This window comes from Lichenostomus cassidix, chromosome 4 (genome assembly GCF_008360975.1).
Source record: "Lichenostomus cassidix isolate B80296 chromosome 4, HeHo_3.0, whole genome shotgun sequence".
NCBI classification, from domain to species: Eukaryota; Metazoa; Chordata; class Aves; order Passeriformes; family Meliphagidae; genus Lichenostomus; species Lichenostomus cassidix.
In genome coordinates, this window is record NC_139484.1 from 24,974,562 (window position 1) to 24,992,099 (window position 17,538).

At 36.6% G+C, this 17,538-nt stretch overlaps 1 protein-coding gene across 1 annotated transcript in view; it reads right to left on the minus strand.

The window, feature by feature from the left end:
* COL25A1 (collagen type XXV alpha 1 chain) overlaps positions 1-17,538 on the minus strand; it is a 298,336-nt gene that overhangs the window by 107,044 nt on the left and 173,754 nt on the right. The window contains exon 5 of the mRNA XM_085058375.1: positions 12,228-12,245. Within this exon, the coding sequence (XP_084914501.1) occupies positions 12,228-12,245 (18 nt within the window). The remainder of the gene's footprint in view (positions 1-12,227; positions 12,246-17,538) is intronic.

Consider the following 17,538-nt stretch of genomic DNA (forward strand, 5'->3'; position numbering starts at 1 on the left):
GGTGCTTTTTTCTGAAGTTTATAATGCTGCTCACAAAAACCATCAGCTCACATTGGGAGCTGCAGAAGGGTCGCTTCTGACTAATCCAGCACCCAGGAAGAAGCACGAGGCACAGTGTCCCAAGCAAGAACCTGATGAAGGGGATCTCCTCTTCCTTTCTCTCACATTCTTTCTTTCTTTGATTAATCAGTAAGACTGACATCTTCTCTCCCCCTTCCCCCTCCTTCTACAAACATACTGGATTTTTTTGAAAACCTACAAAATTACACAGTCCTGTAAAGATTCTATGGTACAGAGGGTATGTGACTATGTACCCATTGCCTGAGCACAAAAAAACAAAGATCAGCTTTACTATTTCCACAAATGAATTTAAGTAAATATTATGATTCAAATCTGCTAAGTTTCTTGTGAGTCAAGTAGCTGCTGTATGCGCCAGTAAGACCAATTATATGGTGGCAGAAAAAAACAGCACATTATTAAAGAAAAGGGCTTCTGGTAAAGTCAAAATACTTTTGACTTTCACTTGCTGCTCAATGCACTGCAATACATGTATTTCCTGAATTTCAGCCCTCACTGTCTTGTCTACCATGCACCTTCCCATTCTCCTACCTGTTAGATAAGCAAAAGGTTACTGATGCAATATCATAAAAAATTCCCAAAAAAACACCACAAAGGAAATTCCACTCTTGTAAACACTTAAAACAGGAGATAAAAATACAGATGATAAAATCTAATACTGCTGTATCTCTCATGTTATAAGACAACAACCTCTGGTATCTCAGATAGGCTGTTCTGTACTCCTTCACTTTCACAGAGTCTCCCTACTTCTTCTTCCTCTTCCTTTTTCCCCACTTGATCCTACACTAGATGACTATGCAGCAGAATTTTTTTTATCCCCTCTCCAGTAGGAACATCCATACCTACATGTGTGTGTGTGAGAGAGAGAGAGAGAGAGCGCATGCTGGTGGTGGAATTTAAAAACTATACTGAGTTTTTATGTCAGCAGCCACTCAATAGTAGAATTGTTATTTCACAAGGGATAGAAAATTTAATATATAGCATAGTAGCTATGGAATAGATAAAAATTAGTCTGGTGTCAACAAAAGAAAATACTTCTCACAAGTCATGGGATTTTTGACAAGATACAGTAGTTTGTAAGATTCAAGAATAAAAGAAAGTGTAGCTGATTTAGAGTCTTGTAATTTTTTTAGTAAGTATTCACTACATTCAACAGCAATGATGCCACATGAATTCAATGAATTAAAAATCTATAAAATATAATGCTTGGTAAACAGGAAGGCCAAGAATAATTAAAGGCTACTCTCAAATTTTACAATAAAAAGAACTAGAGTGCAAAGATTTTTCAACATTGATTGCTCCACCTTTTCTTTAGAAGAACTACATTATTTTTGTGTCAAACTACTGAAGCTGGAAAAAATTTTATCGTTCTGAACTGGTTTTATTGCTACAGATTTCATGCCTTTTATTTTGCATTGAACATTGAAAGTGGTATGGAACAAAGGAGAAAAAATAACTATCACTGCTTAACCTTCTCATTATCTCTATTTATTATAATAACAGTGGCATAGTAGCACTCCAGAGGAGTTTTCTGCACTACCCAGTGAGAACTGCACCCGTAAGCAGCCACTAAGTAGAATGTACAAATATAGAGCTATTTTGCTCAAAAATACTCATATACTTCTGGCACCCTGGTCTAAGGAGATACTTTGGGCACTGATGCCTTGAACCCAATCAAAACATTCTACTTTATGGAAACAATAAATGTGTCCCAAAAAGAAATGAAAATTTGAGGGGAAAAAAAGAAAGGAAAAAAAAAAAAAAGAAAAAGGATTAATAAAAGAAAGTTCAATATAGTCCAGAGAATTTCAGGGCTCATAAAACTGCATTGGGATTATGAAATTACATTCTGGCTTTCTTTCCTAACACAACAAAATTGAAAAGAAAAAAAATCATATTTTGCCAATCAAGCTCATGAAATCCTTCTTCCAGATTTCTGAGATTAAAAAAAATCACCATTAAGTACTTTTTATACTTCCTTTGGTAGATTTTTATCCATAGACCAGTTCTGTCTGAAAGCTTTGTAAGAGAAAAGCTCCTCACTGGGAGCTAACAACTTCCTTTTATTTGCAAAAACATTAGCTCATATTCCAATGTTTCAGCTAATTTTTAGCCTAAAACATGAACAGTGGCTTCTGTAATTCAAACACCTCTGGCACTTCCCTGTTTGCTTGCTAGCCTGGTAGATAATTCAGCTGAGATGACAGTGCTCTTTGCTCATTTAATCTTTTTTTTGCTTGATTTAAAAGAACCTTTTTGATGAGGATGACAGGCTGAACTTCAAATATTTTGAAAAGAACAAAGGATGAAAACAAGGGAAGGGGGAAGTTTCAGAGCAGTGCAGATTCACCACTGCCACTCACTACCTACAAGAGAAGTACCTGTGGTCGTAGCAATACATCTTCCAGCTCTCCAGCATTTTGGCTATTTCAACTTTGCTGTCTGCATTACTACTCTGCAATGAAATTGCATTCAAATATCTACCAGACATATCCTCCTTTGGCCAGCAGCTGAGTCTAGGAGATTTATGTACTTCATTAACAGATGCTGCACAGGGCCCAGCTCTACAAAAAAATCATAACTACACAGAAACAGATGATTGAAATGACAAAAAAAACCCCCAAAAAACCAAAAAATAAAAATAACCCCCACTCTCTCCATCCATCTATCTGAAATATGGGCTAGTTTCAAAGCAAGACTTTTTGAAGAAAATTGTCCTGTACCTGCTATCATAGCAAGGCAAATTTGTAAAGTGATAATGGCTGAACTTGTGTAAACAAGCAAAGCGGCATAGCTCACATCCGAACAAGGTTTTGCAACTAACATGTATTTGCTGTATTTCAACACTAAATTTATTTTCAGCAAACGGATTTTAACACAGACTTTGAAATAGGGAAGGCCAGTTCCATTCTTCCATTTACTGTGGTGACTCCACACCAGTTTCAGTAACAATGTTCTGAGTTTCACTCAGTATTTCAAAGACAAGGCAGAATGTCCATACACTGTTTTTTCTTTTCCAAATTTTGCTACTCGGTACAGGAGACATTTTTTCATTAAAGGTAGTAGAATGTCAATGAAAGATTTAGATATTCCTTTAGAGTTGTCTGCAAATGCTACTGTAGAGTGCTGCTGTGAAAGATGTGTTAGATTACCTAAATTATGAATGGTTAAAAGAAAATGACAGTAAAATAGTAGTATAAAGGCAAGGCCATGTAAACAAATAGCACAAGGGATAGAAAGGCTTCTGAGAATCCACAGATTAAAAGGAATGAAATTATTTCAGAAACTAGGCAACTTTTTAAACTTCAGTGTATGCTAATGCTTGGGAAAAATGTATTTCAGCAAAATACAATACATTCCTCCAAGGATCTTATTCTTCTTTCTTTTTTATCCCTCCTTGCAACTTCTGGAGTCCCTGAAATCATTCCTGTGCATGGGCTTCATTGGTACCCAAAAAAGCCTTTTTACAACTTGTCCAACAATCATGATAAAAGCTACACTGCACAAGTCCACCTGGGGTGACCTGCAAGTATCAGGTTACTGCAAATGTTTCTGAACTATCCCAGGTACAAGTCATTGCTAGAAGAGGCAAAGACTTGAAGTCATCACTCTAATCTTGATGAGGATGTCTCAACCCTTACTCACAGATTAATTTATCTAAAATCAAACAGTATATAGAAAGAAAAGCACAAAAAATAGCATATAAAGTAATATTTAAGTCACAATAGGACAAGCAAATGTCAGGAGAAGAACTAAACCTTTCATTTCTCTTCAGCAATTCCCTCATCTACAAAGGGGAAAGCTAAAATGACATATTTCATAGAGCTATTTTGAGAACTGCTCAGATTTGTGAAGTTTGAGATGAAACACCAGATAAATGCAAATGAATCTTTCTATCAACTACAAACATACACATACTTTACTATGTAGACATATGCAAAAGTGAGATGACTGAATATATTTTCATAACCTATAAGGCTGGAAACATCTTAATACAGGAAGCGATTTAAGACAACATAAAGTTTATTAAAAACAAAACTGTTTTCTCCTCAAGACTAATAGTATGGTCTACAAAATTCAGAACATCTTCAGGGGAAATTAAACACATATGTATATTTATACTTAAATGGATATTCATTCTTTTTGGCAAATGATCACTAGCAGACATAGTGGGCAATATAGCTGGATTGTATTTCTGAAAATACGTGATTCTCTTACATATTTCTCAGCAGCTCACAGCTCTTGAACATTACTGATGGATCTCAGCAAAAAACTATATTAGGAAATCCTACGGTATTGCAGGGACAGACAAAGCATTTTTGAAATTGGCAGTCCGGATTGAAGCTCAAAAACAGAATGGACACTTCCATGCCATGGTCATTAGCAACATTACTGGCAGTACCCAAAATACTCCAATGAAAATAACTGCTGCACTTTGGTTTTTTCCTCTCTCTGTCCTCTAAACTTGACTTGCACTTACAGGAAAGAATAACATATCAGCACAGTTCTTTATCCCAGCATCAATCCAACACAAAAACCTAAAGCATTTCTACTAACATACACATTTGCTTAAAGTAAAATTTCAATTCACAGGAGTGTCACTTCATAATGGAAAATATGTTTTGAAGGTTCCATCTAGTAGCCTAAGATGCAAATCTCCCAGGTCTGCTCAAGTTTACAGGACTTTCAAGCATCCAGCAAAACACAACACCAGGTCTCTGAACTGATAATGGCTTTCCGAGAAACTCTGATATTTTGAAAACCTTGTGAAAGACTAATGTCTTAGACATCACAGCATTATCTTCAAGTCACAGTAAGCTTGATGAAATGCACATTTTTACAACTCTTAATTTATTTTTTTTTATTTTATTAAAGCTAGTGAAACTACTGGGATCTGCAACAAATTGAACTGGAATTCAAAGCTGACATACAGCATGAAGATCACTAAAAACAATAAGCCAGCATGAGTTTAATATCAAATTAAAAACATGTGCAGCAGGATAGTAAAATACTGTATAATATTCCCGAACACAGTGCAATACTTTGCTTTGACATAATCCCTAATAGAACACAGAACACACTAGTGTATTTCTGCCATATGTAGAATAAGAGAAAGAAAATACAAAGGTCATTTGATAAAGAAATGATTTAGGAATAGAAGAAATATTTCAGAGTCCTTAATTATATTTTGACAACCCTTTGTAATATCATAATGGAACCACAGTACTAGGTTTGCAATTTTTTTTTGTACTCATATGTACTCTGTTAAGCTAAGCAATGCTTTACCAAATTAAGGCTTGCCAGTAATTTTTGATTCACAGTTTCTCACTTGCTGTTAGAAGATCTACTATGCCCTGGTGACAGCTGGAACTTCTAGATTAATAGATGGAAAGCTAATGTGTGATTCCCCACAACATTTATGCTGCCATATGTAACCAGTGAATCAGACCTTCATGTTTATTTAATTAAAACAAACTCAGTTTTTTCAAAAATTAATGATGCCACCATGAAGAAAAGTTGGTAACATCTTACAAATAGAAAGTTGTTGTGAGTATTTTCTTTTAGAGTTTTATATGTTAGTTCTATGTATTGTCTTATTTTAGGGCTTGTTTTTTCACAGTAACAGTATCGTAAATTGTCGCTAGGTAAACTATGAAAAGAGGAGATCAACTGTCGCTGTTGAGCAGCTAGCAGAGTAATGAAGGCACCAGTTCTCAGTGGCAAGAAGGAATGACCTTTATTGTTTTGATTTCATCACACATATAGAGTTCTCAAAAGTCACCCAGATTGGTCGGTCAGAAGCCTTCCCCCAGGCCTGATTGGCCAGGCCTGTACTGCCCAAGTTCTGGGACACTGTTCCAATAACATCCAAACTTTATCTTTATTTATAAAACACAAGAAAAATTCTCATGGGAAAAGCCTGTGCTAGCCACAATCAACATCTAAAAATTTTGGGCCAAACAAATTGTTCTCAAGACCCATCTTCCAAGCTTTTTTTATCTATTGCATACAGCTACTCTGGAATGAGATCTTCAGATTCAGTAGCAGATGCCACCTTCATGAGAAAACAATTTATTTTACAAGGACACCCAGAGCTGATATTATGTTGCATGAGAGCCCTTTTCACAGGATTCTGTACAATGAATATTCTTATTTTTGTGTTTGTAGAAAATCAAAACCTAGACTGAATCAGTAATTGTAAAATTAACAGAATCCAACTCCGATACTTTCTGAATCAAGCACAAAAATTGGAAATAAATTATCAGTTCCAGGAAGTGCTATGGAACATCTGAACATCTTGCAATTTCAGCACCAGATAGTTCCTGAAATTGTAGCTCAAAAGCATGCCTACCAGAGTAAGTAAAAAACACAGTAGCACTGTTGGGGTAGGAGTCTGCCCTCCTCTCAGTGTCTGACAGAGCCTGATGAGCAGAGCTGTAAAAAGTCTAATTATCCCCAACTAAGTTCACTTAGCAGGGCACTGTAGGGAAGTCATCAATCTGCCATTAGAGGCTCCTTTGCAATTCTTGACAAAAGGGTGGGAAAAGACAAGTAAAAAAATATGTTGGAAGCAGAGCACCATATCAAATGGTACATGAATTTCGTTTGTTGTTTTATCTTTTGAAAATGCTCATTGTTGTTTTCAGTGCCTTTTAAAAAAATTAACTTCTATGTTATTACATACAAAGCTGAGAAAGCATCATACTTAAAAACAAATGCCTTATCTTCTTCTGAGAAGACACATTTCTGGCATCTTTCATGTCATAAACACTTTGGAATACTGTAAATGAAGTATTGAGCATGATTTCTCCTCTTACATTCTCTGATGTGGTTCATTTTAGCAGCTGACAAAAAATGAAAAGCCATGACAATGGCATTTGTTTCTTCATGTTCACAAATCAACATGGGCTGTTTCCTAAAAAGATCTCACCATTTCAATAGTGTTCACAAATGCTATTACCATTTAAGAAAGGAGAATAGCAAGCAAACTAAAGTTTTGCCTGCTAAATACATATGCAATTCAGTACAAGCTTTTTTATTTATGGGATGCCCTCATATTAATTAATTTCTGATCTCATAATTTATAGTAGAATGTTATTAGTAGCAAAGGCATCAAGGATTTATCTTTATTATTTGTACAAATTAAGAAACACACTTTTACAAGTCTGCTACCTAATGCTAACAAACTAATTGTCAAAGTTTGGCAGCAGAATCTGACCTGCAACTTGTAACCCAAAAGCAGCTTAACATTTGCGTATTCAGACTTAGTTATACAATCCTTCAGCCGAATCAGAAGTTTACAAAGGAGCATAGGGTATCAGTTTCTAGGAGAAGAAACACCCCACAAGGTGATTCTCTACAGTGAGAACAGCTGATGGCTTGGGTACAACCACTGGGAGTAACTTTACTGCACTGGATATCTGAATGTGATGAGCTATTTCTTCAGTTTTAAGCTGATTTTGCCCTTCATAAGTGTATTTCTAGCTCCTTGCCCCACTCTCCACGCAAGTAAAGAGTCATGAGGCATTCCTGAAAGCAAACTGCTAGAAAAAAGGAACGTGGAGCTTACATCTCAATTTACAGTGGTTCAGAACAAAAGAAACATATCCAAATCTAACCATTTGACAAGTAGAGACCACTGTGCAGCACTGGTCATTAGGACATTATATACCTTGCCCATAGCTTTAAAAGCCATAAAAACACATACATGATCACTTGATGTTATCAACTTCCCTTCTACTGAATGCATACACTGAGAGGAGTATTTAACAGGCCATGGAACGCAGACAGTTATCCAAACTACAAAACTGAAAGGGAAACTTGGCACAAATTAAAATACATTTTTTTATCCTCCCTTTCTGATCCTTCTTACTGCCTGATATTCAACTCTTTTCTAAGATCAAGGAGTCTCCCTACCATGTTCTCCAGGAAGTGATAAACATCTTCCCTAGACTGCTGCCTTCCAAAACCACTCAAAACTAGGGCCTGTAGTCAGCTGTGTTTCTCTGTCCTTTGACAAAAACCAGAAAACTAAAAGTTAGAATGGTTCCCACCAGCTGTTGACAGCACAAGCCAGTAATAGCCAGTTTAACCATGAATCAGAATCTCTGTCATCAGAAATTAAAAATACTCCAGTCACATACCCTGATGCTCGATGGTGAAAAAGAGACACACATACATTTGTCACCACAATCACTATGGAAACCCTTTATCATGCACAAAGCACTGGAAAATTTCAGGCTGTTACAATGTCACATCCATGGACATGTCACATAAAGGAAAACGAGTCTCATAAAAACAAGTATCAATCATTAATATTTTGTCCATTTCTAATGCAGGTTTGGATGGCTGCCAGAGAGAAAGGAGAAGCATCTGTGGGGCTGCTGTATCTCAAAGTCCCACACAGAGAGTGATCATGTATGCTGACATGAGAGACAAAGTACGTTGTGCTAGAGATAGGCCAGGGAGAAGATATTGCCCCGAAGGAGAAAATAGTTGGCTAGCAGAGACAAAGCCACACTGAAACACCATCCTGGTCCCACACTTATGGTTTGTAATAGTTGTAGTTCAGCAAAATTTTTAAGGATTGTTTTGTCTTCCTTCACCATAGTATTAAAAGCATGGCTTCTAGTATTTACATGAGCTTTGCCTCTAAACAACAAAAAAAGTTTGAAATAGCAAGCTTTCTCTCTTTACCCAGATAGTACATTTCCTATGGAATTAACATGAGCCTAGAAGCTAAGCCTTGTTCTCTGACAAGCAGGAATACTTCTATTATTTTAAAAAGAGAAAGTATGGGCAGAATTTGGTTGTACAGGTTTATTGGGAAAAGAACCCTTCTGGTTGAAAATAATCTAAATACATACTTACATTCCAGATTAAAAAAAGCAGATTTGTTTTGGGTCATTCAAATGCCAAAATTTGATTTCAGCAAAAGTATTAAATATTTTATTACTTGCTCTTCTACAAAGAAACACAGTTTTCATGGTATTTAAAATAGCTTTCTCTTTAACAGAAAACCAAAATCATGAGAAGGACCTAATTTTTTTTTTTTGAGATTAGGCTAGAAATTCTTTCATTTTTTTTTATTATGGTCTTTACTATTCAGAGATACAACAGAACCATAAGCTTCTTCTTCTGAAAAAAACAACCCAAGAACAAAACCAAACCAAACTAAACCAAAAACCAAAAAAAAAACCCAAAAGAAAAGGAAACAGCTCCTGTGAGTTGTAATAAAGCTTCTTGTTAGTTAAGATGGGAAAATGTGAAGCAAAATTATCTTTTGTCATGGATTTTTAAAAAAAATAAGTAATAAAAAATTCAAAGTTAAAATTATAGAAGGTATTACTGATCTATTACAGATTTATATTTGTATCCAGTAATTAGTTGTATGGGTGGTAAATTTAGTGCATACTTTTGGAAAACCATAGCAAAAAAATATAGGTATTAGTAAAACACTGAGTGTAGAAAGGATTAGAATCTTTTTCTGATATTAGTGTGGACTTGCATGGCTAGGACACCCGTAACTTTCTTAGTGCTTCTCCAGTCAGCATAACAATTTTGTTCTTTGAAGCCAGGAAGTTTTTAACTGAACTGACCAATACTTTTAATTTTCAATTTCTCATGGGCACCATTAAGACCAGGCAAATTGCTGACAATCATAATAGGCTGAAATCTCTGCATTACGTAATGACACACCAAGGGGGTTTGAATTATTTTATCTGTATGTGAACAGATTCTGCTTTCTGTGGATACTTCAGTTTCTAAAAGTCTTGAGATTTTCAACCACAGCTTTCAATGTTTAAAAACGCAGCTTTCAATACTAAAAAATGCTTTTCAATATTAAAAAATGCTCAGGTCTGGATCTAAGTTTCAGTTTAAGAGGAAACACTTCTAAATGTACAGCTGACACGTAGCTGCCTGAGACACGTAGATGTCAACATCAGCTAGAAAGCAATTCAGCAGCATGGTTATCTGATTCAATAGCTGCCTGCAGCCAGAACATGGAATTAGGAGGCAGAATGTGTGCAACAGTGTCATGTGAAAGGTTCTCTGGGTACCCAAGACAGCTGCCCGTGACTGACAGCTACAAGAACGGTCCAATGCAGGCTCCAGCCCGTGCACATCAAACAGCCAGCGGCTGTGGCTGCAGGTGCTGGATCAGCTCACACAGCAACAAATGCCTGATGCAGGCAATGCAACTGAGCCCAAGGAGTTTGCCATGAGCTGAACAGGCTTCTAGGTGGACTGAGGATTGGCTTAACCTTCACTGACTGCAAAGAGTGCTTACACACCTCCCATGCCAACACCTACACACGAGCTTCTGGGTTTAGGCATCTTGATCTAAACCTGAACACGACTGACTATCTCATGCCACTGTGGCTTCCCCACCAGCACTCTCCAAAGAATTATTCCTGGGCTCAATCAGCTAGATGAAATGACTGAGTAACCACATATTCTCCTGACACAATAAGAGCATCTTGAGCTGAAAAGGAGGAAAAGGCATTATTAAGAATAATGGTAAATGGTAATGATAACAATGGTGATGACCCAGAGGTGAGCATTTCCACTGTGAGGAATTACTGAAGTCAAGATGCAACAATTCTCTCTTAAAACAGTCTGGGGGACATTTTTAGAGGGTTTTTCCTATGGATTGCAGCTCACTTCTCTTACACCCATGACAAGATTTCTCTGCCTTTCTGCCCTTGAAATGGCACCGAATGCTGCCATCTCCATGGTGGTTCCTTGCCTACAGCTACCCCAGGGCACTTCGTGCAGAGATATGAGCTCCAAAGACTGAGCAGCTGTTTACAAGCATTAGGCAAGAGACACTCTCTGAGCAATGGAAATGTGGGAGGTGGGGGTCCAAACCCAGAAGGAAAGAACACGGGTGGCAGCACAAGTTAACATCAACCACAGGGCAGCCCACAGGCTCAAGGATCAGCCTCAGGTCCTCAGCAGAGCTTGCTCAGAGCTACAGTGCCACACAGGATTACAATCTCCCCCTTCACTGACCTCCAGCAGCACAGAGGCTGAAGATACCTCTCTGAGTAGTCCACACACCAAGAGCCTACTGTGAAACATCAGTGCTGTGGGGGGTGGTCATCTCCAGTATCATATGGAGTTGTTATGCAATTCTGTTAAATGGAAATTGGCACTGCAAGGATACTGTGCGTTCAGGCCAAGTGGTTTGGGGGTTTGTAAATCAATCTGTCTTTCAACAGAAAATGATGTTTAGAAACTAAAAAAATCTAAAAGAAATGTCTGCTTCTCATAATGAAAATCTTAACTTAAAAAAATTACCGTCAACAATGCGGTAAATCTTTAAATTTCAATTATGATTCTAAAATACAAAAGGTGATCACAGAAATCCTGGTTCAGGCAACTAACTTGTGCTAAGACAATTCCACAGACCAAAGCATACTTTGCACAAAGTGTACGGAGCATACAAAAGGGCTGAGTTTCCCAAATGATTTCATTAAGTATGGCATTGTTACTGGCTTTTAATTTTTTTTTTCCTATTTCCTTGCTCTTCCATGTTTTTATAGCACTCAAGTGATTCACATTTAATTTTTACTATATGTAATGTTTCCTTTCTGCTGGTCTTTTTCTCCCTTAGAACTGAAGTTAGGTCCCTGGATTTCCACGTCTACAATTACAGCTCACAACACAAAGTTCTACTATTCTTAAATAAAGCAGAACTAATTCAACGCAGTGTATCTAATTAATCAAAATAGCTAGCAGTGCAATATTTAAAATAACTGAGGGCTGCCTGGATTAGAGTAACATTATTAGCATGTGATTAATAAGCAGTTGAAGTATTACATTTGCTACACATTTGCTAAGTTATTTTATCTTGCTTTAAAGTTTGGTGGCAAAGTTTCAAGCCATAGTTAGGAGATTTGCTTTATTCAGTATTATGTTGTTAACCCCACCATCTGGTCAGACAGCTGAGGGAACTCAACCATATGGAGGGGGCATATTTCTCTCTTGGGAAATATCTGTCTTACAGAATTATGCAATGGTTACCAGTTTCTATCTTATTACAGTAAGATCAAATAATATTTTCAAATACTTTGTAGACAACCTGAGCATGGTGGGCCTTGTATTTAGCCATTACATATGTAGGAAAATAAGATGGCACTTACTTGAGGACCAGGCTGACCCTGAAAAAAAACCAGAAAAACAAAAGATTATGAAAAGTTATGACAAGGATTAACTCCTTAAATAGTAGAAAATAGTTACAGTACTGTCTAAGAAGGAGCTAACAAAATATAGAGTAACTGCATTTAAGTCATATTTTGAACTCTTAAGTGTATATTGAATTTGAGTGTTTTACTTCAAACTGATGAACTTTCTTGCAACTAACTGATTCTAGAAATCAATAACAACATATTGAAACTGCATTTGAGAAACTTCTTATTTTAGATAGTCATAACAATGTAGAAATGACAGGAAGACTAATTTAACAGTTCTTAAGTGAGAAAGTATCCACAAGTGCTGAACTGATTCAGAAGCAGGTATTGTGCTTTTTTTCTCTTTTATTTCTCTATTATGGCTCACCTCCATGTTTCAAGGGGGTGCTCATTACTTACTCTTAGTGCCTACTGAATGAACAAAGTCTCAGAACTGGAAGAACAAATGCCTGGACAAACAGCAGAGTTTTTGCCATCTCTTCAGGCACCACAGTTTTAAGCAAGTGGAAACCAATGCTTAAACCAGCAAGTCTGAAAGGTTCTTAATGAAGCTTAGTCAGTTGAAGATACACTGATAAATTTCCTCTCTCTTATTTACCAATATGCCTGTTAGATCTCCCCGGGGACCTGGAGAGGTACCCTTTGCACACTGAGGAACTGTATTTCTTCTTGCTGCAAGCCCTTACAGAGCAGACTTCCTATCCTTGGGTTCCCTGGACCAGGAAAGTGGAAGTCATGAATTATTTTAGCCCCCTTAACAGAAATTACTTGCATGAAGCAGAATTATTTTAGCAAACAGCACAGTAGCTGTGACTATAAGCAACATGACCCAGACAATCAGCTCACACTGCCAGAGAAAAATAATTACATCTTTCTCCCTAGAAAGAGAGGATTCCTTTAAACTCCTAGGGCTAGCTTTGCTTCTGATGTTTCATGACACTTAAAATAATAGTTCAGTTAAACTGAAACTACATTTCCTTTTGTTGACAAGAAATTGAGCGTGGAGCCTTCTTTTAAATATTATAAAACCACTTCAGTTTAGCTAGAAGGTACTTCTGCAGAGAGTTGAAACCTTTCTGTCTGAACATCAGGAAACCTTTTTTTTTGCTGTTAACCAAGCACAGGAACATGGGAGATTGTGGAGTTTCCATTCTTGAAGATATTCAAAAACCATCTGGATATCATCCTGAGCAAGCTGCTTGACACAGGTCTGCTTGAGCAGAGAGGTTACACCAGATGACCTCCAGAGCTCCCTTCCAACTTCAATCATCCTCTGATTTGGTGGGATTTTAAAGGGGATGGGGGGCAAAAGCATTTCAACTGGGAAGAGCTATCAATAAGAAAAGCAGCTGAAGCAATGCTTTTTATAGTAACTAATAAAACTTTTTGTGTTAATTAAAAAAACAGGAAAAAGGCATTAAAATTTGCATTAAAGTTTTCATTTTTTTTTAATATACAGAAGAATAATTTAAAAATACAGAATTATTGTGGCTGTCTAGTCTTTACACTGAATGCAGCCTAAAGCATTCCTTGTGGTGGATGCTGCAGTTTTCCATTCGTTCCTTAGAACAAAACAGTACCACAGAGGTTAAAAAAAAATAAAACATTACTGACTGAGGTTTGTCAGCTCAAATATTAAGTAAAACTTTCTGAGTTAGTGAGCTCTGTGAAGTTGCACATCACACTGGGTTAAAGAATATGATTGAGACTCCTCAGCACTCAGACGTTACCTCAATCTTCCCCTCACAGCAGGTTTTAAGCTATTATATACTATACCTGATCTTAAAATCACCAGGAATTGCTAACTGATGCAGTATTGGGCAGCCAGTACAATAAAATTGTATAAATTATCTAAACTGAGGCCTATGCATGCAAACTTTATACATAAAATTCACAATATATTTGCTCACAAGAATATCTAAAGTTGCAATAGATTTTGTCCAAATCATTAAAGGCTGTCTCCAACATATATATATTAAAAAAGCTAAAACTTAAATGGAGGTCTGAAATTACCAATATTTTTTAATGAAGAGTTGATTTAAAGCAATAGGAAGCAAATAAATAGAATATATGCATAAATATTTTAACAATGAGATTTGAAAAGTGACCTTTTTCTTAATCTACGACATAAAGGCTGCTAAGTGTCCACATGGCAAATGCTATACGTACAACATACAAGACACATACACATATAACACAAACATATCCTGAATTGAATGTGATGGTTGGAATCATGCTTCCATGAAAGTGTTTTCTACTCTCACTCTCAACAGCATTACTAGTTTGGCTTTCTGTTAGACTGCATTTATAATTACTCTTCATTCACGTCTGCAATACAGAAAAAAGATGGAAAATGAATTTTTACAGGACAATGGTTTTTCATGTAGACAGAAAACTCTATGAGAATTTCGGGAATATAACAGCTGCATTACTCTTAGTTTATATATGCTGTCAATATTGCAATTATCCTGTGTTTAGCTATAAATGCAGATGCTGGATACAAAAGTACTCATAGCAGGATTTTTTAACCCATTGGCTATAAGCTCCTTTAGCATGGAAGGAACTTTGCATTAGCAAAAGTAATTGTTTTATGGGTTTTATAATGGTTCCCAATTTTTCAATATTTCTGTATGATTTTATCTACTCCTTGCCCTACTAGCCAGTTACAGTAGAATTTTCCCTTCTCCCAAGTGATCCAGTAAGTGACACTACCCAGAGGATGCAGCAAGCACTGAATTATGGAACTTCATCAGCTCTCCTTACAAAGGTTTGGGCACAAAAGCATCACAACACCGACACTTTTAATAGTAAGGGGTTATTGTCAGCAACAACAATTCAAATTGTGGGACAAAAAGGGGCTTTTAATTTTGCCCTCTCTCATTTTTTACATGTTGTGAAAGGGTCAGGAATAAAGCTCCATGAGTTACTTTGCTGTTCATTAAAAAACCCTCCAACATGAATTCAATCTGATACTATAACTCATTTGAGCAAACTCAATTTCAATTTATCTGGTTGTGTTTCCAAAATGGCCCCAGGACTGCTGAAATCAGTCTGGTTCACTGCAGCATAAATCACCCCCAGTTCATGTTACTTGTGGATTAAAATGTTTTAGCTGGAAGTCTTTCTCTAAATTTTAGACAACCAACAAAGAGAAAATACTGTTCAAGACTGAAAAGTCAGAATTACTCTGATCTTTTCTAATGAACATCTCTTTATTCAAATCTGTTATATAGTCTAAAATTGATTCATTGATTCTAACTACCAACTAATTGCTGTCTTTGCACGCATTTAGGGACCAGTCCCAAAACCACTGACTGACCAGATGCATATTGGTGGCTGCTGCTTTGAACCTCTGGATCATTGCTCACGTACCTGATTATCCAAACTGAATGCTGAATTTTATTTTTTTTTTAATTTAAATTACTAGTGGGTATAACTGCATAATACGTCATGGTTTCAGTAAAATCTCCAGAACAATTTTCCCTTCTTTATTCCTATTTACTAGCTAAATGAGCTAAACAAAGGGGTTATGTTTGGCAACCTACTCTACTTGCTATGATGGAAGGTCTCCTACTGTTGATAGTTAATCCCTTCCTAGCAACTGAAATTAATATTACCTGCTGATACATAAAAGATACTAAAACAAAAATAAAATATCCATGGTGTGAAGTGCAGTCAACAGGTAAGCTATCAATCCCCTAAAAGAGATTAAAGAAAAAGCCTATTGACTGCATGCTGCAGACTTTAAAGACAAGTTACTTAACAGCAGAAAGAAACCCAGAAGAAGCACAGGAAAAGCAGAGAAGAAAATGAAAGTTGATGCTGCAAGTTAACAAGTTGAGCTTGTAAAGGAAATGGGGCATGTAGTAAGTAAAAGGATAGAAAAGAAAATAGGTATCCAGGGTATCAGGAAAAAGGCTGCCCTGGGAAGGGAGAAAAGACAGGGAGCAAAAGCAATGGCATGAGAAAGTGCCGAAACTGGATTTTCACACCTTTGCCATGGTGTTAATCTTTAAAGAGCTAGGAACATAAACATCCAGGCTCATACATCCAAACATAAAAGCTATACAAATATACACACAAGTACAAATGCACTAACAAATGCATTGTATAAAATTATAGGTTATTTCTAACTTCATTCAAGCAGCACATCCCCTAAAGAATATCTGGAATATCATACAAATGCATTTATTTTGAGACATGAGGCTATTCAGATTTAATCAGCCAATGAATTCCAGGCACAGAAATTAAAACACAATTAAGACTTTGTAGAAGAAGGAAAGCAGCAAGAGTCACAGAAATGTAATCAGAAGTGATGCCCTGCTATTAAAAAGACACCACCACACTACCCTTGGACAGAGGACCCAAGGAGGAACATCTATCTTCCAACCTTATTCAGATAGAAAAGGGTAAGGAAACTGGTGCAGCAGAGCTGAACTCCATTTCCTTGCAGAGACACAAAAGACTGAAGCAGCTTTTCAGCATCTTGTTAAAAATCCACGCTACTAGAGTTGAACTAAGTTATGCTGAAGGAAACCAGTACTTGATTAATATACATTTCAGCATAAGTAATTTTTTAAAAGTGAAGAAGGGAATATGTGAAAGACCTAAATCACACTGGTTTTGAACAAATCACCTACCAGCTTTCCATCCATACCAATCGGACCCTGGGATAATCAAAAGTCAAAACAAAATGGAACAGTTAAATCAAAGGAACACTGAAGATGAGGAAAAAAAATAGACTTGGGGAATAGTGTGGACTTCAGAAGAAGAGTAACTCTATTTCAGCAGCTAAATGCAATACCTTAAAGATATTTTGAGAATGAAGGCACAGAAAAGAAACAACAAAAGCAGCAGACCTAAGACAGAATTAATAAAAACAGCATGGTGGGAAGTAGCCAGGCAATAGCTGGTGTTTAACAAAAGACAAGTTCAACGTGCAGTGAAGGAATTGTTAGTCTGGCAAATGACAGTGGTCCAACATAACCAAACATATGAAATAATGCATCTTGCTTGTGTATTTTTCTTTAAATAAAACAGCTACTTACTTAGCCTATTTATTTATGTGGTTGCAACAAAAAATCTCCTAACTAATCTGTATTTAAAGTAACTTTACAGAAATTAATATTAATAAGAAAATTTAGCTCACATAGTTCCCAGGGGTACTAAAGATTTCCACCTACACTTTGTCTAAGAAGTTCTGTCCCTTATCCTGCTTTCTTTTTTTTTCCCTTGGGAAACATGGGAATTTTCCTCACTAGTA